This window comes from Manis pentadactyla, chromosome 7, assembly GCF_030020395.1.
Source record: "Manis pentadactyla isolate mManPen7 chromosome 7, mManPen7.hap1, whole genome shotgun sequence".
Classification (NCBI taxonomy): domain Eukaryota; kingdom Metazoa; phylum Chordata; class Mammalia; order Pholidota; family Manidae; genus Manis; species Manis pentadactyla.
In genome coordinates, this window is record NC_080025.1 from 9,561,113 (window position 1) to 9,584,871 (window position 23,759).

Genomic DNA, 23,759 nt, shown 5'->3' on the forward strand with positions numbered 1-23,759 from the left:
GCAGGAAAAGATTTCCTCTAATTTTGTTTTTTTTAAATTTTTTGTCTTAGATTGAATTATCAAGCTTGTATTTTATGTAAAGTCATGAACACATTTTTAAAAGTTCAAACAATTTAATTATGTAATTAATTTTATTATAATTTTTCCTTTGCAGACAAAGTTTACAAGGGAGAAACACAAAAGTTGCAGTGGTTCTGATTCAGAAGAAAACCCCTTTGCCTCCAGGTATTAAGAAGTTACTTAATAACTAATCAATAACTAATAAATTATTAAAATTGACATTAATAATAACTGCTGATCAAGAACTAACACCTAATAATAATCAATGACCAATCAATAACTAAAACAACTAGTTAATAAGTTATAATAGAAATCTAAATAAATAATGACCAAATGACAATAATTAAAAACTAATTTTTGTTTAGATTAGATAAATAATTTTAGTTTAGATAAATTAAATAATGACCAATTAAATATGGATAACTATAAAACAATCATAATAACTGGTAATAAAACCAATTAATAACTAATTGCAATCAGTAACTAACAATAGGCAACAATTAATATCTAATTATTATAATGATCATTATATAACATTACTGTAACATAATTAACTAATATAGTTAAAATCAATCATAATATATTATAATAATATTAATGATAATCAGCTGATTAATAACTGATAATAATCGAAATCTAGTTAATGATTATTCATAGCCAAATAATAAATAATGACCAACTAATAGCTGATGAAATTAAAGGCTGATTAATAACTGATCATGATTAGTATCTAGTAAGTGGGAATGAATATGTAATCAATAAGTGATCATGATTCATAATCACTCAATGACTAATCATAAGAATTAATAGGCAATCAAAATCTAATGAATAATAGGTAGTAATTAAAAAACCAATCAATAAACAATAATAACTAATGACTGATTAACAGGTAATGATGATCCATATCTAATGACTGATGAAAATTAAAAACCAATTAATAAACAGTAATGACTAATAACTAATTAATAAGTAATACTGATCCATATCAGATTAATGAATGAATGATGGCCAATGACCAATTAATAACCAATCATAATTGAAAACTAATACAACAGACAATATCAATAAATGATAATGATGTTCAATCAGTAACCAGTTATGATTAATAACCAATGATCAGTGACCAATCTTAATGACCGATCATAACTCATTCACATAAGAATTAATTACTGATAATAACCAATTAATGACTGGTTATAATTAATGTGATTAATTGCTAATATTCCATCAACAATTACTAGTTATAATGAATAATGGCTAATCATAATTGATGGCTCAGCAAAGAACTAATACCTGATTATAATCAATAGCTGATTATGACTTAATTATAACAATAACTTATTTGTACCTAATAATAGCTAATTAATAGCATATTAATAATTATGAAGTGATACTAATTATGTTGCTTCAATATTAATTAGTCATGAATTAGTAATTCATAATATTATTTTGATGCTCTCCTCTTTTATGTTGTTTTGCTTCTCTCTTTTACCTTTACGGGATTTGTCACCAGGAGAAGATGTCATTGCTTCAGAAAGGGCTGCAGCTCTATGTAATGCGTGTGAACTTTCAGGGAAGTCTCTGTTTGTACTGCCACACACCGACCACCTTGTGGGTTATATTATAAGGTAAAGGTCTTAAACATTTTTTTCCCTTTCAGCTGTTTGTAAGGCATTGAGAAATTGATAACTTAGGCCCAGTTTTATTTAAAAAAGAAGAGGAGGGACTGCAGCTGTGCGGTGCAGTTAGGGTTAGTGGGAAGGAAGGAGTAGTTATTTGGGGCAGAGGAACATCATGAAAAACCATGGACATCTAAACAGGAGCTAATTTAAGCGCTAAGTGGGAAGACTGAATTCATTGGATATTCTGTTACAGAACAGGAAGTTAAACTCAAGGTCCACTTCCCCCAAAAAAGCATTCTCAATTGTTCATGTTATCTTAAAAGTGTAATTTTGGAATATCTGCTAAAAGACTGGTCTTTTCACTAACTTCATTCTTGACTAGATCTGTCATTTATTCATTTATGGTTTTTGAACTGTTTGTATGTTTTTTCTCAAAAGAAAAAAGAAAACTAACAGTCAAGTAGTATAGAAGTTAAAAGGTTATGAGTTAAAAAGTTAAAAGTTCTATTCCAGGGTTATCTCTGTAAACTAATCTGTTACATATAAGGGCAGGGAAGGTTTTATTTTGTGGAACTAAATTTAAAGGAATTAATAGGATTTATCAGGCCAACTTGGTCTCAATTCTCTAGATTAATTGTTTTAACAGGTGTCTTACCTCTGAGTACATATCCAACTTGAAAACTAAAACCAAATTTATCGTTCATCGTTACTGACATAATGTAGATTAATAATACTGATTTCTCTATTGAGAGGAAGTTTTCATTTTTTTAAATCATTCTTAATACCTATAAACATATTTCTGACTACCTTCAGATGAAACATTCTAAACAATAAGTGATGCATTGATACCCATTTATGAAACTTCATACTGTATCTTAGGTTAATATATTCTTTCAAACATTGTATGATTCAAACTTAGAATCTAGTTTCAATTATTTTCATATTCTAACATTTTTAAAACTGTATTTTTAAACAAAATCTTAACCTTGAAAATACGTTGAATTTCTTAGATTTTAACTTACCCATTCTGTTTTTTTCCCTTTACATATTTTACTTCGATGTATTCAAACCTTTTGACTATAGCTTCAAAAATCTGTTTTCTTTCAAGGAGGGATAAACCTTGAGGTTGAACCTTTATTTGACTGTGAATTCAGTTTTTTTTCATGCATTAGGCAGATATTTCTGATACTTCTTTCCACAAAAGGAACATTGAAGTTATCCATCTCTGGTCAAACTTTCATTGTTCCTATGTAATCTCAAGGTTATGGAATGAAGCAGGATTTAAATCATACAAATGTTATTTTCACCTCACTTGCTAGTTCTAATTTTTGGCCTTTTCCCATTAGTTTTCTTACTCTTTAAACCCTAAATATTAAAATCATGAAAAATAGTAAAATCTTATTGAGTAACTGGATATCTGTTTCTTTCAGATTTACAAAATGATAAAAATAATAGAAGTAATCTTAGAGATACCTTATTTTTACAAATTATAAAAGTTATTTTTATCAGTTATTTCTTGGTTTATAAATAATTGTAAATGGCTTTTAGGGGGTCTTAATTTTAGATCTTTTCAAATCTAGAAATTCAGGTTATTTTTGGCTTCATTTTTTATCTTAATCATGAAGTAAACTAGACATGATGTCTGTCTGGATTTTACTTTCAGGTCTTACAAATACGATTCTTGAAAACAGTTGGTTTAAAATAACTTTAGTGTTTGTTGGGTTTTTGTTTAACAGATTAGAAAATGCCTTTTATGAACATGCACAGACTTATTACTACAGTGAGATCAGAAGAGTGAAATCTCATAAAGAATTTTTGAATAAAACAACACACCAGGTACAAGTTATTTCCTAAGGGAGGAAATAATAGAAGCATTCTAGAGCAGATTATTCATCATTGATTATTTCTGAGGAGATTACTAAATGTCTTTAATACTTTGATATTGTTAAATGGCTTCCATAGTATTAGAGGTTTTTTTCTAAAGCTTTTAAAAACTGATCTTTGTATACTCTTTGCCCTTAAAGTTCTTAAAGATAGATTTTTATAGCCTGCTTAATATACTTGTTTGTTGGAATAATTCTTGAACTTTAATTTTGAATATTTTCCTTCACACTTTTATCTCTCTTAATAAATGTTATTATGATTTTTACAATTTTAAGTGAATATATGATAATTGTAATTTCTTCTTTCTTTCAGCTTTTATTTGTTAGACATCAATTCAAAATAGCTTTCTTCAGTGAATTGAAACAGGATACACAGAATGCTCTGAAGTAAGTCAGTTGTCAAATGAAATTTTTCTTACTTCTATGTTAGTAATAACATATTAATGGCAGTTTCTGAATCTCAGCCAAACTTTAATTTAAAAATGTGTATGTTGGTTAGATTCAGGTAAAATAAAATACCATTTATTTAATTTTTTCTAGAGATGAATAATCTCTATGATGTTTTGGGATTTTAAAAAAATTTCCATCTAGTTATCAGAAGTAAATTTCATAGTGTCATTAAGTTTTCTGATCTATTTTAATTAAATTTCATGATCATAATTAACTACCTTCTCCATGTTTATTTTAGGAATTACAGGACTGCCTATAATCTTGTACATGAATTGAGAGCCCATGAAACCAATATTCTGGAAATTAAGACTATGGCAGGATTTATTAACTACAAGGTAATACGGTTCTTCCGAACAAAGAAAACTTGTCTTTATGCTAGATTGTTTTATCAAAAGTCGAAAATCAAGATTAGTTACTTGCTCTGAAAGGCGAGTATTTGATTAATTATGCTCTCCTCCTTTATGCCCTTTATCTCAAGGAGCACCCTGGTTCTTAGCAGCCTAATTGTAATGCTTGTTTTCAAGTTCATGGGTCTGAGAGTTCTCATTTAGGGCAGATGTACTTTTGTAAAACTCCACAAAGGAGGGTCTTTTGTTTGTTTTCAAGGGGGAGCATCAGGGAGTGGAAAGAAAGCTGATCCTATTGTTAAATTTTAAAAGATGCAACTTTTTAAAACTATGTAGCATTCCTTGGTTTAATGGCATAGCCACGGAAGAGGTGTGTCTATTCACTTTAAAGGAAACTTTTATACTGCTCATTGAGCGTAGTAAGATTGTACATGGTAGAAAAAGGCAAGTGAGGGCTGTTTATTTGCTTTTAATATTTCCACTCTTATCTTTTAAAGACGGCTGGCACTGAGTTGGCGATGTGAGGGGCAAACAACACTTTAATTCCCTGTTTAAGTGTAAACTGGTGCAGCTTTTGTAGAGAATATTTTTCTAATGATCGTATAAATTTAAAGTGATGTTTCCTTTGACCTAGCAATTCCATTTCAGGAAATTTATCTGACATAGGTGCTAAGATTTGGAAATAATATATATAAGAATATTCATTGCATCTTGTAATTAGAAAAGATTGGAAACAATCTAGCAATAAGTGACTGGTAAATACAAATTATCACAGATAATGTAATATCATACAACTATTAAGAATGAGGTAGCTCCATATATTGCTAGGGAATGATATCCAAGATACACTGTTAGGTGTAAAAAGTAAGGTACAAAGCATCCTTGGTGGGATGTTATTTGTATAAAAATAATAGCTTATATAAATGCACACACACACTTGTCTGTGCATATCACAGAACATGCTGGGAGCAGGGTGTCCTTGGACTGGGAAATTGGATGGCCGAGGGACAGGGTGGATGACACCCATAACTTTTCATGTATTCCTTTAAATCTACAAAATAAAGCTGGGGATAAGTGTATGGAAATAAATTCAGGCTTTGTTTCTTCTCTTTGTCCTTTGACCGTAAAAATGTATGGATTATTACTGTTTTGAAAGAGCATCTCACACAAAAATATTCAAGAATTTCTGTGATTCTTGTTTGGTGTGGAGCTGCTGTGCCCAAACTGTGCTACAGAAAATTTAGCTCTCTGACAATTCTAGAATGAAAGTTAATCTGTCCTTTCTCACTTACCTGCTGGAGATATTTTTGCCCATCTTTATAATCTTCCTTGGGTATACTCTTTATTATTCTTTTGCATAAACTTTAAAAGCTTTTCTAAGGTATAGAATAGATTGAGTACAGATGTGGAGTAATTTTACTCATTTATAAAAGGTACAAAACATCTGGATTTAGCATAATCATTCTCATAGAGAAAATTCTATTGCAAAGAGCTTTGGAGGGGGAAATTCTAGTCTGTTTAAAGTTAGTCTCAATTTTTATGTATTTTTTAAGTGAATATGCCTTTGACTTGGCTTTTCTTCTTGCTTTGGGATTGATTTTACATTTTGCAGATCTGTAGACTGTGTTTTCAGCACAACACCCCGTTGGATGCAATTGCTCAGTTCCGAAAACACATCGACTTGTGTAAGAAAAAAATTGGAAGTGCAGAGTTGTCTTTTGAGCACGCTGCATGGATGTCTAAACAGTATGTTTTAAATTGTGCTTTCAGACTGTTTTGGGAAAAAAAAAAAACTTGGGATTTGGAGGAATGGAATTAGCATGGACTTCAGTCAAAAAGTTTAACTAAGATTTTTGTTAGTATGTAGGTGTTCAGTGGTGTAGCATAAGTATGTTTCCAGTAACAGTAGGTACTGATTCATATGGTTCCTTAATGGCACTCAGTTAATTTTTGGTAGGTATCATCTCTTTGATTCAGCGTCTATGTCTTGAGTTTCCACCTCTTGTCTAGGCACTGAGAAGAGAGCAGTGAGCAGAGCAAAATCCCTGCTGACACGGAACTTCCTGTTTGAGACTGATGGTTAAAAATTGCTAAAATGAAACTGTTCCCAGAAATGTGCGTGTATTTGAGTGATGGGAACTATGTGGACAGCTTGTTTGAGGATGTGTTTATAAAGTCTTGCACAGAGGAGTTGACTTTAAATTAAATACAGAATTCAACACAGAAGTATAAATTTTAAATACAGAATTTGTCTGCAACCTGCAATTAATGAAGAAATCCCAGCAATTTACAGGTCATCAATAGATTATGTTGATAGAATCTGCTGAGGCTATGGTTCCAGGATGAATAATTATTATAAGCTTTATTTTTTTCTCCTTTTTAAAAAAATTTCTTGACTTTTTTCTGTTAAGATTCCAGGCCTTTGGAGATTTATTCGATGAAGCTATTAAGTTAGGATTGACAGCTATTCAAACTCAGAATCCCGGGTTCTATTACCAGCAGGCAGCATACTATGCCCAGGAGCGGAAACAGCTTGCAAAAAATCTCTGCAGCCATGAAGTAAGTCACTGACTCCTATATGCTCTGGCTTTTAGGAAATTTATTAATTTTCTCTTGGAAGAAGGTAAGACTGGTTGCCGTTGATAAGTGATCATTTTTTTCCGAGCCTTTGAATAATAAATCAGTTTTTATTTTTTTCATTTTCAGGAATTATGATTATTTTAGCTTGAGTACTCCATTTTCACCCATGAATTAAGCAGTTTTTCTTTAAAGAACTGTTTATGATTGGCATGAAGTTAGTGATGTAGATAAGAGAAATGTCCTTTGAAATAAAAGCCCCAGTTTCATCCATGCCACCTTGTAAATCCGTTGTTTTATTTCTGTGATCACTGCTGTAGGACTTGGAAGAATGTGGGAGAAATGTGCTTTGTTTTGACCTACTGGAGAAGCTAACCTGCGGCTCCTTTCTCTTCCTGGGGTTTCCTCTGTGGAAAACGCTTAAGAATCTGCTTGAGATGCATAATGTTAATTCTGTGGTTTCTTAACTTGACATTGCATTTTTCCTTTCTCTTGGGTGTTTATATTTAGGTACCAGTTTCCCCATAAGCACCTTTAAAATAAGAATGTGTGTGTGTGTGCGTGCACTCGCATGTGTATAAATACATTTGCATTCATAGTTGTATCAGTTTATTTTCACTTAAAATCTGCAGTTTTCTTCTCTGAAGATGGGTGAATATTATCAACAGTACTACTTCAGAAATGGTTCCAGAGCAGAGTTAGCATATTTTGTACTTTAAATGTATGGATTTTTCCCCCCTTAAATCATATAATCAGACAATCTTCTACCATATTATTTGTATATGATTTATAACTTGATTGCGTGTTTTATATTTAAGTGTCTGGTATGTTGTAATTTGGACACAGTATTTTAAAAAGGTGGAAAACTAGGTTTTGTTAGGGTATAGGAATATAGGCATTAATAAATACAGGTTGGAATGTAAAATAATATTTTGTCAAATAATAATTAGAGAAACCTCAAATCATGCATATAATTTGGCCCAGAATTTCATTTTCAGGAAGCCCAAGGCAGACAAGAAGGCCTAAGAGATAAGTAACTAAAATTTTTTTTTAAAATTGTTCTGACAGATTTATTATTTGAAATGAAAAAACAGAAATAACAATATAAACTCTAGGGAATATGTTAAAATGTGGAATAGCAGGCAGCCACGAAGAGTGATGTTTCTGAAGAATCATTTAGGGATATAGTGAAATGTACAGAATATATAAATGAAAAAGAGCAGGTTGAAAATTATTCTAGTTGATAACGAATAAGTATTTACATACAAAATCTGGAAGAGTAATGTGTCTACTAATAGTGTTAGAGGTTTATAGTTAATTCAAACTTTTATACTTTTCCTTTTTGGGTGTTCTCTGCAATGTTTTCAACATTACATTTTGTTTCAGAGGGGAAAAATAGGAAAAAAGAAGAATAAAGCAGTGAAATTCATCAGTGTTAGAAAGCCAAAAATATCCCTCCTTAACCAATACCAAGACTTAATATATAAGTGATAAAGAAGGAAAATTGTGCCTTCTTATAAAAACTCCTTATAACATTATTTTCCTTTGTACAAAAAGCACTTAAATATATGGAATAAACACCAAGCTTAATGTGCAATAGATATTTTTTACTGGTTTATTACAACAAAGATGATAAATGTAAATGCGTCATTGTGAAATCATTTATCAGAATCAGGTTAATTTATTCAAATTAAGTTTTATGAGTGCCTAAATATTACATGAAACATTTTTAGTTTAATTTCTGTGAAAATTTAGTTTGTTACAATATTCATAACTTCATTTTGATTCACAACTTACTTGAACATGTGTTCGATATTTGTAATATGAAACTTTTTTGTTCTATTGCATAAAATAGATGGAGAGAGAGTTGGTTTGTGATGGTTATGTAAAGTCTTATTTATTGTTGTGTTTTAATTTGCAGGCTTCTGTAATGTATCCCAATCCTGATCCCTTAGAAACACAAACAGGTGTTCTTGACTTTTATGGACAAAGGTCCTGGCGACAAGGAATACTAAGTAAATAATTGTTTTTTCCTCCTTTTTATGTCAAGCTCCAAAGGCAGAGATTGCCATCATAATTTTTCCATTGACTGCATGAGGCATAACAAATTATGTTGTAAAAATGTGTGTGTTTTCTAAACAAGTTTTTAAGTGGTTTTCAGTTCTTCAATTTTTAGAATATCACTATATCTTAGAATAACTTATAATTAAAGATGTGGGTATGATTAAAATATTTAGGCATCTGTTGTCTTAAATGACACACATAATAAGCCCATCTGGTCATTTTAAATATTTTAATTCCAGTTAACTTTAATGGTGTATTATATGCAACATTTTAAAATAGTGTTAGCTCGTATTACCTTAAAAATAATTTCTGTGCATCTTTTTTTGTATTATACATAATTTAAACAATTTCTGTGCAATTGAACCTTAAGTATTTAGAAATTCTTAATCTCTAGGAAGTGTATAGTATGTAGAGAATGATTTTGATACTTTTCTTCAGGTGGTTGATTCCACTGGGCAAAGGAATTTTGAGCCTCAGGAATGTTCTCTTCAGAGCAGAGATCACAGAGAGGTTTCCATGATAATAAAACTGTCTCTTAGAATCTTTAAAATTCTAGAATGTTTAGGGGTCTTAAATACATCATACTAAAGTGAAGGATTCAAGGAGTGTACATCCACTGTTCATGTGAAGGGTTTATGTCAAATGAAGTATCTAAAATGGGTTGTATCTTACCTTATCCAGGTTTTGATCTTTCTGATCCTGAAAAAGAGAAGGTGGGAATTCTTGCCATTCAGCTCAAGGAGAGAAGTGTTGTTCACTCTGTAAGTTTTGTTTTCCAGTATAAACTAATTTTTACAGTATTCAAGGAAAACATGGGATTATTTTTATTAGAATGTTTCACACTTTATCTTTTCTAACAGGAAATAATAATAACTCTTCTGAGCAATGCTGTTGCACAATTTAAGAAGTATAAATGTCCAAGAATGAAAAGTCATCTCAGTACGTATCCATGATGTGCCACAATTTCATGGAGCTTTCAGTAATTTTAAATCATGTACATAAAATCTGTTTTCCTTTACAGTGGTTCAAATGGGAGAAGAATATTATTATGCAAAGGATTATACCAAAGCTTTGAAGTGAGTCCTATTCACTATTTATTTTTAAAAATTATTTTGGTTACCTTTCAAAATTAGAATAGACTTTGTATTTAAGGATTTATTATTTCTGTATTTGTTTCTACTTCTGTTAAACTCCATTTCTGTGATGTACCTTCAAGTTCCGTGTGCTGGTACAATCATTTTCAAAGTCACAGGGAACCTTACATTTAGCTAAATATGAAGATAACCTGTTAGTTTATTTTTTATTTCACTTTATTTCATTTTTTTCTAAGTATTCTGTAAGCCCTTGTGAAGCTGTTTCAGTGTCTTACATTTTGTTTTCTTTCAGGTTGCTGGATTATGTAATGTGTGATTATCGGAGTGAAGGATGGTGGACTCTACTCACATCTATATTGACTACAGCTCTGAAGTGTTCCTACCTCATGGCCCAATTAAAAGATTACATTGCCTACTCCCTAGAACTCCTTGGAAGAGGTAACTTGATGTTCTTTCAGTAAAATTCTGAATCTTTAAAATTGTTTATCATTTTTAGGCTTTTTAAACAGGCTCAAATATTCTTTACCATGTACAAGTCGCTTTGTTAAGAGAAGGAACTCATATTTTCCGGGAACTTATAGTCAAGGGTGTTTTTACAGCTGAGAAGAACAAAATTCTTCTGCCTTTTAAAAACATGGCATAAAATAATTTTTTGCAGTTTAACTGCAAGTATATAAGGTGTTGGGGCTAACTTAGGAAGCTGTGCTATCCGTAAATTTTCTGGAATTTTTGGCCATCTTAGAAGAGCTGTTTATTCTACAATATTTTATGTAGACTTAAATGGGGGTAGTAGATTTACTTGCTGCCCTATAGTGTTTCCTTCTTCCCTCATTTTAGCTTCAACCCTGAAAGATGACCAGAAATCTCGGATAGAAAAGAACCTCATAAATGTTTTAATGGTAGGTGGAATTCTTCATATAAAATATGTTCTAAGGCTTTGTATCCATAAATCTGTGCCTCTATGCACATATTTTTTATAACTAACTGAACGAACATTTAACCCTGTGTTGGTGCAGAATGAATGTCCAGATCCTGAGCCCGACTGTGACATCTTAGCTGTGAAAACTGCTCAGAAGCTGTGGGCGGACCGAGTCTCCCTGGCTGGCAGCAATGTTTTCACAATAGGAGTGCAGGACTTTGTGCCCTTTGGTAGGTAGCCAACATCTACAGCATTATTTCAGACAAATCATCCTTATTTCTACAGCATAAATAGATGGAGAATAATAAACATAAAAGTCAAAGGATTTTCAAAGTGCAGTTGTTTTATGGATAAACTGATTTTTTTTTCTTTTTCCCCATTGACTTAGAATCAAAATTTTAAATACTTTGATTATTTACTTTGTTCACTTGTAGTTCAGATGTTGCTTGATACACATTTGAAAGACAGTTATTTAAAAGGTTTGTGCTTTTAATATCTGGGCAGATATTTTGAAATAACTTAAAAATAACAAAATGGTTCTTTTCCTTTAAAATCACATTATATTCTAGAAGCAACTATGTTTTTAAAATTAAAGATGGTTTCAGAGCTGCTGTTTATTTAAGGTTGGTTTGGTTTTGAAAAGTGAGCTACAGTTATGTCTGCTGAAGTGCTTTCATGTAGCAGGAAGAACACGCAGTGTTAGAAATCCTTTCTGAAGAGTAAATGTGGACCAGAGAAGCATGTGCGTGGGTCTAGTGTCTGCAGCGTGTGACTCAGCCTTACTTGTTTTGTTTCTAGTACAATGCAAGGCCAAATTTCATGCTCCAAGTTTTCATGTGGATGTTCCTGTGCGGTTTGATATTTATCTGAAGGCTGATTGTCCACATCCCATTAGGTTTTCTAAGCTCTGTGTCAGCTTTAATAATCAGGTAATGGTACCTTTTAATGTGTTTTTACCATGTATATGTCTTGTTGAAGCTTGGGTTAAATTAGATAAAATGAGCTTAGTGAATTTTTGGTCTTAATGGTCTTATAGTAACAAATGGTCTTTGGTAAAGTCCAAAAATAAATGTGTTTCTAGTTCTCAACTTCTGCATCAGCAATTCAAGTTTTAATCTTTTTCCTCCTCTAATTTTTGTTTTCACTCCATGCTTATGATCTAGAAACTTGGTCCTTCTATCTTTTGTAATGGGGAGCTTGAATTTCAAATAAGATCTATTCAGAATGAACATGAATTTGTTTTATATTCTAACACTGGTATTAGTTTTTTATTATAAAACTATTATGTTTGATGTTAAAGAAGTTCAAGTGGAATAGAAGGGTATAAAGTGGAAAGTAAATAGAAAACTCCATTCCCCAGAGGTCTTTAACTTTTTGAATAGACATTTCTTATGCATGCCTCTATAAGCAGCTTTTGTTTCCTGCAGAAATACAGATCATACTGTATTTCCTACATTTGGACATTTTGTAGTGGAACATACTATAATCAGCTACTTGGTAACATTCTGAAGCTCTCATTTATAAGCTTCCTTAATAGAAAATTATCCTCTGGTCACCCAGAAAGCATATTGTACCTTTAACCAGCAAGCATTTATTGAGAGTTACAATATCCGTAGGTGAACCAGAAAAAGTTTAGCATATGTGAATCACACTGCAATATAAGCATTTTGTGGGCAAGGGCCTGGACTGACTCACAGACTGCCCAAGATGGTTACAAGGAACGAATTATGTGGTGTAGATTAAAAATAGAGGTAGAATAATAGGCATGAAATAAGAAAAGGGAGAAGTTTCAAGAGTGAAGATGAAATTATTAAGATATGTATAAAAAAAGATGAGGAGGCCACAGGTTTGGCAAGGAGAAGATGCTGAATGGAAACAGGAGTGTGCGTTCTGTGTTACTGGGCAGGTAGAGGCCGCAGCCTCACAAGGGCAGAGGGCTCTTAGGGGGCATGAGTGGGACTTCAGACCAGGGCGTAAAGGAACTTGAAGAATTAAACAGAGATAGTCTAGTAATAGAAGTCATTTAAGATTGATTTGTTCATCCATATTCTGTCTATTGGATGGTAGTAAACAAAAGGTAAAGTAGAATGTTTTCTGCTTTAATAGATTTTTTTGACTCATAAGAACAGAGAAATGTCTCTGTAATAGAATTGGTTAGGTGAACCTGGGGCACCTGAAGATTAGTGTATTTTATTCAATTTCAAACTATTACCTGAAGATTCCTTCTAATTAGTTTGGAATTATAAAGCAAGAGCATGAAACTTATATTTACAAGAAGCTTTATTCTAGTAGCAAAATAGAGGGAAAGACACGATATGGCAACTAGCCAGGGGCTCTTTATGGGAGTCCAGGTTCTGAAGGATGAGGGTGTGGATCAGGATGTTCGTGGTGGGAACAGGGGTGAAGGGATACAGGAAGCATCTTAGACTAGGGAGGTCTGGATTGCTGAGTGGGTGTGGAGGACAAGAATGGGGCTTGGGTAAAGAAAGGGCACGGACTTTTATTTTAGGCTCAAAACTATTAAACTTATTTTTCCAGCTTTACTGAGATATGACATATAACATTGTATGGATTTCAAGTGGTACAGCATGATGATATACATGTGTATTGCAGAATGAGAACCACAATAGAATTAGCATATGCACTCATCACCTGACATAATTACCTTCGTGTGTATGCAGTGAGAACATTTAGGATCTGCTCTCTAAGCAACTTTCTGGGACAGAAATAGTATTGTTTATTACAGTCACCATGCTGTCCATTAGGTCTCCAGAACCTATTTGTCTTACAGCTTTTAGTCTGTAGTTTCTGACCATCTCCCCACTTGCTCCACCTGTTGGCACCCACCACTCTCCTCCAGCCCCAAGCGCACAGACAGGATCAGGACAGGGTCTGTGCCCCCTGCTCTTCCTGCTGCTTGGATTGGACCTCCCCCCTCTTTTATCTACTTCATTCCTGTGTGACCCGCAGGACCCCACCAGGCTCACATAATCCTTCAGAGTACTTGTCACAGCTGTGCTTCCATTTTTGTCTGTGTGATTATTTAGGACATTACTTATTTTCCCTATTAGATTACAGGGTCCATGAGGACAGATCGTTTTTTTTGCTCACTATGGGATAATGCTCACTATGGAATTAGAAGGTCAATATAGAGACTCTTACTTTACTTGTCCCATTGTATCTTCTATTCCATTTCTCCCCTCTTTTAAAAACACAACTTCTGTACTTCTATAGAGTATTTCTTAATTAATAATTAAAAACTAACAAAAAGTTAAAGTAAAACGTAAATTAGTTTTTAAAGTTAGACTATATTACGAATGTGTGTTACTTGCAATTCAAGATCCAGATCACAAGGTAAAAAGCAAAGAGTACTTAGGTTTTGTAAGCATGGAATAGAGGTGAAAATTAGAGGGAAAGTATAAAACTTAACTACATAAGAATTTTCTGTGAAGATAACTCATCTGCTGGGATAGAAGAAAGCTCTTAGAAAGTTCTCCATGGCATTTCCATTTTAGAGGAGTTAAACTAAGTAAGTCCAACTGAAACGCCAACTCACTTGGTGTTTAGGGTGAGCAGAGCACACATGACTGACATGCATAAACTGTGACCCTTGCTAACTTCTTTTTCAGGAGTACAACCAGTTCTGTGTAATCGAAGAAGCAACCAAAGCAAGTGAAGTTTTAGAAAATGTGACTCAGGGAAAGATGTGCTTAGTTCCTGGTAAAACAAGGAAGTTTTTATTTAAATTTATTGCAAAAACTGAAGATGTCGGGAAGAAAATTGAGGTTAGTTATGAATTTGTGTATTTTAAATGATAAAACTAGTTGTGTATGTTGGAATTTTAAGCAAAATATTTATTGTATAATATAGCAATTATATAATTATAATTATAGTCTTAAGATCTATATCATGTTTAAACATCGCTGATCACATATTTTTAAAGAAAAAATGAAGCTGTATATTTTAAAGGATTTATTTAATATAGATAACTAACATGCCTTTCAGAAATATGTGTAGGAAGAAGTAGTGGTTTTATTAAGCATAAACTCCAGAGCCAAACCATGTGAATTTAAATTCTAATTCTGCAGCTTACTAGTTTGTGGCCCTGGTCTGTTACTGGACCTCGACCTCACTGTGTCTCAGTTTAATCTGTAAAACAGGTATAATAATAATAATATCCACTTCTCAGTGTTTCCTAAGGATTAAATCAGTTAATTAATGTGAATTGCTTGGAACAGTAATTAGTATGCAGTAAGCACTCACTGAGTATTTGTTTTCCATGGTTTGAATGGGAATGGTTGGCTAGTCTAAACTTGGGACAGTTTCTAAGCAGAAACATAAGACTGTACTACCAGTATTCTCATCACACTTTCTATGAGTATTGATTTTATTAGGCAATAGCCAACGTTTTTTGCGTATTCATTTAAAAAAATTCTTCATGATTTTGAATTAGTCCCTCATTACATATTTATTTTTTCCATGGTACCTAAGAAAGCCTGCCAGATGGAAATAATAGCAATAGTGTTTTGAGTACATTTGTTAATGGGTTTAGTTGAAAGGAACATTTATTCAATTAGAAGAATTTCACTGCTAATACTGTAGATATCGTCAGGAAAAAGATATGTGGAATTAGGAATTAAGCTATGAATATGTTAATGATTATCAAATAGTCATTTATTTCACTCATCAAACACTGATTGAGCAGCTGTTATGTCGGACACTCTGCCAGGTGCTAACATCATCACTGTACAGGCAGTGTCTCAGCTAGAAAGTCTGGTTATTTCTCAGTTTAAGGTGAAGTTGAAACCTAACCCGCTGTTAGTGAGTCCCACAGCTGGTGGGTGCTCAGAACAAGACTAACAGCAGGTACTCTGACTTCTGTCACACCCTGGGGTCCTTGGTGACCCGGGGGCCAGCGGTCTGTGAGGGAATAGGGGGAGAGGGTTTCTGACAGACGTCCTTCTTTCAGATTACTTCAGTGGCTCTCGTTCTGGGCAACGAGGCAGGAAGATGTGTGGTTGTAAACTGGCAGGGAGGAGGAGGAGACGCTGCGTCCTCCCAGGAAGCCTTACAGGCCTCACGCTCTTTCAGAAGGCGGCCTAAGCCCCCCGGCAGTGAGGTCCACTGGGACAGCGTGGCCATCCAGGCAAGCACGATGTAAGCTGGCCTTGCTGCGCGGGTTGTGAGAGGTCATCTTATTTCTATTAAATACTTTGTTGGAATAATTGTGGTTGGTTTGTTTGTTTTTAATCAGTCACTTAGCTAAAATTTTTTTCCCCCAAGGATCATTTCTAGAGTTCCAAACATTTCTGTACACCTGCGACATGACCCACCTGCCCTGACTAATGAAATGTATTGTTTGGTTGTGACCATTGAGTCTCATGAGAAGACCCAGGTCAGAGACGTGAAACTCACTGCTGGTTTAAAACCCGGTAAGCATTCCTTCTAAAAATTTGATCAGTATTAATCCAACGTAAAATAAACATCAGTGGTGTCAAAGAAGTTTATTTGAATGTGGTTATGATATAGTCTCTTTGTACAATATGAGTTGTTAGGATAATGTTTGAATACTTTGTATTTTAAAATACTAGTATTAACTCTTCTAGGACAGGATGCCAATTTAACTCAGAAAACTCACGTGACTCTTCATGGAACGCAGCTATGTGACGAGTCCTACCCGGCTCTGCTCACTGACATTCCTGTCGGAGACCTACGCCCAGGGCAACAGGTGAACTTGGGCAACTGTGATTGGAAAGGCATCAGGTTGTAGTTTTAAATATGTCGTGAGTCTTAGACAGTTTGGGAGCATTTTAATAGCATATTCTGAGACTAAAAAAGTGATTTAACTGATTCACATTTTACATATATAAATGTGTGAAATGTCTTAAGCAGTTTTTGTACAAGGCTTTTAGAACAAATGACCCTGATATGGAGAATTAGTTGCCTGATAAAGTAACACTAAATAACTAAGTAACACTAAGTTGGTAACCTAGTGAAAAAATAACCATTCAGTCACCTTCTGTTTCCAAACCAAACACAAAGGATTCGTGGGAAGTTGAGAATGGTAATAAAAAAGATAGACTAGGCAGGACCCCACTGTTCCTGCCACAGGAACAGCCTGTAAAAAGTGCTCAAGAATTTAGCCAGTTGAGATAGTGAACTCTAAAAGGTGGGAACATTATCCTAGAATATATGTCAGAAAGAAATATCTGCAATAGTAATTAAAATACTTTTACTTTATTTCAGGTGGAAAAAAAGTTGTATGTTCGCTGTGGAACAGTGGGTTCAAGAATGTTTCTTGTGTATGTTTCTTACCTGATCAATACAGCCATTGAAGAAAAGGAAATTGTTTGCAAATGTCACAAGGTATTTTTTTTTTTTGTAACTACTTCTGGAAGGCTCCTCTATGGAACAGTGTTCCCTATTTTGTATAATTTTAGTCATCCAGTAAAATACGTGGCTTAGGTGCTTATAGTTTATTGCAAATTTTTATTAAACACCTGTTGATTTTTATTTACATTTATGATAAATGACATAATGTGGCATTCATTGCTCTAGTATTAGACAGTTGACATATGTGGCTTGTCATAAAATTAACATTTGAGATCTCATGCAAAAAAGTCTTGAAATTCTAAACCTACCCTCTTCTTTATAAAAACACATAGTAGATAAAACCTGTAAGTTGGCTTATATGCAGAAGGTTTTAGAGGGAGGGAGGTCTCTCGTTATGAAATTTTTTTTTATTCTTGAAGATTCTTAGGAAAATGATTTCTGGTAAGTGCACATAGAAGAGAGTGCAAATAGGAAAGCTGTCCCAGTCAGTCCCACAACTCAGAGCAGCTATGTTCACTCTGTATTTTTTTTTTTTTTGGTCTCTGTGTTATTTATAGAGATAGGCATGTTTTTGTATGGATTTAACCATATTGCATGTAATGCCTGTATTCTCTTTTATTAATGGAAGGTTGTGACATTTCGTATCCTTGAGTCCTGGCGGCAGTGTCGTCTCAGCTAGCAGTTTGGGGATTTGTAGTTTGGTTACTGCAGTCTGGGCCGTGGGCTCGTTTATAAGTCCCTGGGAGGCAAAACCATTCTGAGAGAGTTTGGAGTATTTCCCGAGTGGGAGGGAGGGAGGCATGTCCACGTACTGTCATAAATTCCACCTGGCCTGACATGCTGAAGAGAAGCCTGGGTGGTGCTAGGAGGTGAGGGCGCCGGGCTCAGCACTACCTCCTCTTGGAAACTCAGGCCAACACCGTCACTTCTTCCGGCCTCAGTTACTACCTCATCTTGTTGAATTAGAATGTTGAAGTTCTTTGCAGCTTTAGAGTGCGAAGCCTTGAATGTAAAGAACTTAAGCAGAAAGAAGACCCAGACTGTAGGCTTGGCACTGCTGCCTTTGTGGCCTGAGGCCCGTCACTCCGCCTTCCTTCCTTAGCCTCTGCTTCCTCTCCTATGAAATGGAGACGGCCTGCACTGCCCACTGTCCGTAGATCTGAGATCGTGTGTAAGAAAGCACTTCACGCGCTCCACGTGGCTAATCATCAGGGAAATGCAAATCAAAATCACAATGAGTTACCACCTCATACCAGTCAGAATGGCCACTATCCAAAAGATAAGACACAACAAGTGCTGGCGAGGATGTGGAGGAAGAGAACCCTCCTACACTGTTGGTGGGAATGTCATTTGGTGCAGCCACTGTGGAAAGCAGTATGGAGGTTCCTCAGAAAACTAAAAATAGAAATACCATTTGACTCAGTAATTCCACTTCTAGCTTTTGACCCAAAGAAAACAAAATCCCTGATTGGAAAAGATATATGCACCCCTGCTTATTACCACATTATTTACATTAGCTAAGATATGGAAGCAATCAAAGTGTCCATCAGTAGGCAAATGGATAAAGAAGATGTTCATATATATACACATGGAATATCATAAAGCCATAAGAAAAAAGAGAAATCCTACCATTTGCAACAACGTGGATGGACCTAAAGGGTATTATGCTTGGTGAAATAGCCAGGAAGAGAAAGACAAATACCATATGATTTCACTTGCTTACGTAATCTAAAAAAACAAAACAAAACAAAACACAGTGAACAAAAGTAGGAGACTCATAGACACTGAGAAGGGACTGCTGGTTATGGGGAAGGGTTGTGATAGGTGGGTGGGAAGGGAGGGGGATAAAGGGGCTCAGAAATTCTCAGTCATGTAAGTTGGTCACAGGGATGGTATAGTACAGCATGGAGAGTATAGCCAATGGTTCTGTAACATGTTTCTATGTTGACAGATAGTACCTGTACTAGAGGGGTTGAGGATTTTATAGTATTGGCAATTGTTGAACCACTGTGTTGTATACTGAAACCAGCATAAGATTGTATATCAACGGTACTTCAATTAAAAAAAAAAGAAAGCACTTTGCAGTGTGAACTCTTACAAAACTGTCAGATAACTTACCAGAAATTAAATCTGGTTTCTCTATGTAGATTTTTACAAATATTATCTAAGGGAAAGGTCCTTCTTCCTAACATATAAATTGGGATTATTTATTGATCAGTAATAAATTGTGTTTTCTATGCCTTCTATTTTCAAATCTTTATTGTTAAGATTTATAAAAGCCATTGAATGTGCCTTGTAAATTTTCTTGCAGGATGAAACTGTAACAATAGAAACTGTCTTTCCATTTGATGTTGCAGTTAGATTCGTTTCTACAAAGGTACGTTCCTGTGAAGCATATTGGAAATTGTTTAGGTTATAGAAATGAACAGAAAAAATAAAATGGATTGATTTGGTTTCTGACGGACCTTTGTCTTTGTGACAGTTTGAGCACCTGGAACGGGTCTATGCGGACATCCCCTTTCTGTTGATGACAGACCTTCTGAGCACGTCACCGTGGGCCCTCACTATTGTATCCAGTGAGCTACAGCTTGCCCCTTCTATGACCCCGGTGGGTCAGCTAGAGTCCCAAGTGGACAAAGGTAAAATGTGCTTCGTCACACTTACTTAGCAGAACACACGCGCACTCATGCTCATGCGTGAGTGTGTGTGTGTGTGTGTGTGTGTGTGTGTGTGTGTCTGTAGGCCAGCAGTGTAAGAGTTAGTTTTTTGCCAGGGGAGGAACCTCAGACATACAAAAGTGAATATATTAAGAATTAAGGTGGAATTAGTATCATTTATAATTTGGGTATACTTTAAAAGATGAGAGTTTTGGGTACTATAAGGAAGTTACTGTTTGAAAAAAATGTATACTTGAAAATAATATTTTTTCATATTTGGATTTTTTAATAGATTTTATCATGAATTTGTAATTAATGTTTACTTTTGTTTATAATGTGAAATGGGAAAAGATATTTGTTGGAAAACTGTCAGTGGATTATTGATATTTTAGAAAAACACTGGAAAGAAGCTTTGTGACCTTGAAAAGGTCATCTAGCATCTCTGAGCCTTAGCTTAGAAGTATCTATAAGTAATGTATAATTGATAAGGTATTCTTTTTGGCTATATTACTAGGAGGTAGAACTCCTTTCATAGATGAAATCATTGCATAAGGATCATAAAAACTCTCTGTTGCAGTTGTCTTACAGACCGGAGAGAGTGCTAGTGAATGCTTTTGTCTTCGGTGCCCGTCTGTGGGGAATGTTGAAGGTGGCGTAGCAACTGGGCATTATATTATCACCTGGAAAAGGTAGTTATATCAGCCCTCTCTTTTCCTCATTATCTGTGCTGTTCTAATGCCTTTATTATTTGTTAACATTCAATCATCAGTCCTGGAGAGCAGACTAGAGAAGTCACAGTATCACTGACCATTTATCAAAACACAAAAATTTTAAAGGATGATTAATTTTTATTTGTGTTTGCCACAGTTTGTGACCTATATATGTGATGAAATTTTAGCCAAATGAGTTTTGATGATAGGACCATTAAAAACATGGAGAAAACCTGCCATTATTTGTAGTCATTAGGATTGTTCACAAGCAAACCCAAGGGAATCAACAAAATAGTAGAACTGTAAGAATTTCATCAAGGTTGCTGGATATAACATCAAAGTACGAAAATCAATTGAATTTTTATGTATCAGTAATAAACCTCTAGGCAATCTACATTGAAAATAGGTGTCATTTATATAACAGCAAAAATGATAAAATATGTAGGAATATGTCTAATAGAAGGTGTTTAATATCTCTCATTGTGGAGAAAATTATAAAACTTTAAATAAAACATTAAAGGGAGACCAATATAAATGGAAGACATACAAAATGGTCTAGGGGAGGATTTAGACTTAATATTGTAAATTTTTCTGTAGGTTTGATGTAATTTCCTTCAAAATCTCAATAGCTTATTTTGTTTTTGTGGAACTTCACACTCTTGATTCTAAGATATATACGGAAAGGCAGAAGTCGGAAACAGGATACTCCAGAAGAAGAACTAGACAAGGGTGCTTGCCCTTCTCAGACCCAAGACTTACTGTAAAGCTCCAGTAGGCATCGCTGTGGTATTGGCTCAGGGGTAAATAAACCAATGGAAGAAGAGTCTAGAAACAGATCCATAAATCTGTACATATGGAAATGATAGTTTACAGAGATAGCATTGTAGGTCAGTGGGGAAGGAATCAACTATTTTATAATTGGTGGTGAACAATTGAATATCCATTCAAGAAAAAATTGAATCTCTTCACTGTATATATGAATCAGTTCCAGGTATACCGAAGTTCTAATTATGGAAAGCAAAACCATTTTTCTTAATAGAAAAATACGAGAATTGCTTTATGACTGGTGTAGGAAAGAACATCTTTAAATGAAACAAAAAGTATAAGCCACTAAAATTGTTGAATTTGATTTCTTAAAATCATGTTTCTCAATTCCCTAAAAACACCATAAAGAATGTGAAAAGACAAAATACTGGGAAAAGCTATTTGGAAATGTAAAAATAACAAAGGATTAGAATTCATATTAAGAACTTCCACAAATCACTAGAAATGTGCAAGTCTCCTAACAAAGTTAAGCCCAATGCTTGAGTAAGCAGCTTAAGGGAACTAGTAGAAGTCAGATGGCCATTAAATAAAGGGAGAGAAGGTCAGTCTTACCGGTAATCTGAGATTGAAATGTACTCCCACTAGTTGGAAAAAATAAAAAGGGTTAACAGTGCAAAGTCAAAGAGGTGGAGTATAAATTATAACAGTTGCTTTGGAAATCTGTTCAGCAGTACCGGTAAAGCTGAAGATGTCTGTACCCTGCAGTCCTAGGAAAGGTTTCAGATATGTACACAAAGGATTTTTGTGTAAGAATGTTCATCACAGCACTGATCCTTAATTGCCCATCAACAAAAAGTGGATAAACTGTGGCACATTGATACAATGTAATACTATCTATCAGTGAAATGAATGAACCAGAGCTATACCTATTAACCTGTTAAGTAACCAGAGCAACTGCAAGTGTTTAGAGTATATATATCACACTGGAAAACATGTCAGACATATTGTGTGTTTCTTATGGCAAAATACATATTTTGGAAAAGTGTAAAGAAAAACATAAGAATGGTGGATACCAAATTCAGGATAGTAGTTCCTTCTGGAGGGAAAGGTGAGGATGCAGGCAGGAAGGGGGACACAGGAAGAGTCGACCGTATTGTTATGTTTTCTTAGGCTGGGAGGTAAACACATGATATGTCAGGTGTTTTCTAGGTGTGGCTCAATTTCATAGATTTTAAAACAATTCATTAAAAATGAGAAGGGAAAAAGATGTGATTTTATTTTAAAAAAACCAACTTGTCATTTCTCCTATTCTGTATTTATCATATTGATCTTTAGTTTATATATTTATAGGAAGTAAAACAGCATTTTGAAGGTACTGCTTAATTATTCCATCATGTTACCATAATGCTGTAAATGTGTTTCTTAAATGATGAGGCTTAGGTGCTTTCTTGGTAACAGTCGCACGTAGTGTCAGCTGTTCCAGGTCTCCGTGCAGACCGTCTGTAAGGGCTTTCCTGGGCACTCAGCTGCCAGCTGCCCCTGTAGGTCCCACCCTAACTAATGTCCGGAAAAATACTGGACAGTTTGATAATGTTACTCACTTTATCTGAGTAATGTTGGAATGCTACTGCGTTTATTGATAGTAAAACATTTTTAGTTTCTCCTGTGTACTTGTAGTTGCAGCAGTGCACTTTGAAGTGGTCTGGTGTTCATCTGTGACCTGTCCTCGGGGGGATAGGTGGTCGTCATGATTCACAGCGCCTCACTGCTACCACAGGGAGAATGTCAGGCTGCCAAAGCGCTGTGTTAGAGGCGTGCTTCTTAGTGCAGGGGATATGCAGTCTGGAACCATTCCCTACGTCGTCACTGGAGCCAAGCGGCAGCCTTGGATTGTAGCATTTGTTAGTTGGAAACATTCAAAGCAAAAATGGAATTCTAAAAGCTCTAACTTCACAAAACTACTTCCATTAATAAAGTTTTAGAAAATGGATAAATAATTTATATTTCCTTTGAAATATAAATGGTGTTTGGTGAATGTCCATGTTCCTGTTTCTGGTTTATTAACCTTTCACATAAAACGTGGATGTAAAGGACATCCTTTTCTGCCACAGGACTTCAGCCATGGAAAACATCCCTGTCATCAGTACTGCCATCACTCTGCCCCACGTCATCGTGGAGAACATCCCCCTCCATGTGAACGCAGGTAAGGGCATTCAACTTTTACTTGGTAAGAAGAATCCAGTAAGAGTATTTTGTCTTCTAAGGTTTTGTTTAACTT

General features: G+C 34.5%; 1 protein-coding gene across 4 annotated transcripts in view; it reads left to right on the top strand.

Moving 5' to 3' along the window:
* TRAPPC11 (trafficking protein particle complex subunit 11) overlaps positions 1–23,759 on the top strand; it is a 35,704-nt gene that overhangs the window by 5,113 nt on the left and 6,832 nt on the right. For all 4 annotated transcript variants that reach the window (XM_036894129.2, XM_036894128.2, XM_057505080.1 and 1 more), the window contains exons 4-27: positions 155–225; positions 1,574–1,688; positions 3,419–3,518; positions 3,879–3,952; positions 4,254–4,350; positions 5,975–6,108; positions 6,774–6,921; positions 8,861–8,954; positions 9,685–9,764; positions 9,864–9,942; positions 10,025–10,079; positions 10,390–10,535; positions 10,935–10,996; positions 11,114–11,246; positions 11,815–11,945; positions 14,646–14,801; positions 15,986–16,173; positions 16,300–16,448; positions 16,623–16,744; positions 17,263–17,382; positions 19,661–19,726; positions 19,832–19,988; positions 20,584–20,695; positions 23,593–23,684. In XM_036894129.2, coding sequence (XP_036750024.2) covers positions 155–225; positions 1,574–1,688; positions 3,419–3,518; positions 3,879–3,952; positions 4,254–4,350; positions 5,975–6,108; positions 6,774–6,921; positions 8,861–8,954; positions 9,685–9,764; positions 9,864–9,942; positions 10,025–10,079; positions 10,390–10,535; positions 10,935–10,996; positions 11,114–11,246; positions 11,815–11,945; positions 14,646–14,801; positions 15,986–16,173; positions 16,300–16,448; positions 16,623–16,744; positions 17,263–17,382; positions 19,661–19,726; positions 19,832–19,988; positions 20,584–20,695; positions 23,593–23,684 — 2,681 coding nt within the window. The remainder of the gene's footprint in view (positions 1–154; positions 226–1,573; positions 1,689–3,418; positions 3,519–3,878; positions 3,953–4,253; positions 4,351–5,974; positions 6,109–6,773; positions 6,922–8,860; positions 8,955–9,684; positions 9,765–9,863; positions 9,943–10,024; positions 10,080–10,389; positions 10,536–10,934; positions 10,997–11,113; positions 11,247–11,814; positions 11,946–14,645; positions 14,802–15,985; positions 16,174–16,299; positions 16,449–16,622; positions 16,745–17,262; positions 17,383–19,660; positions 19,727–19,831; positions 19,989–20,583; positions 20,696–23,592; positions 23,685–23,759) is intronic.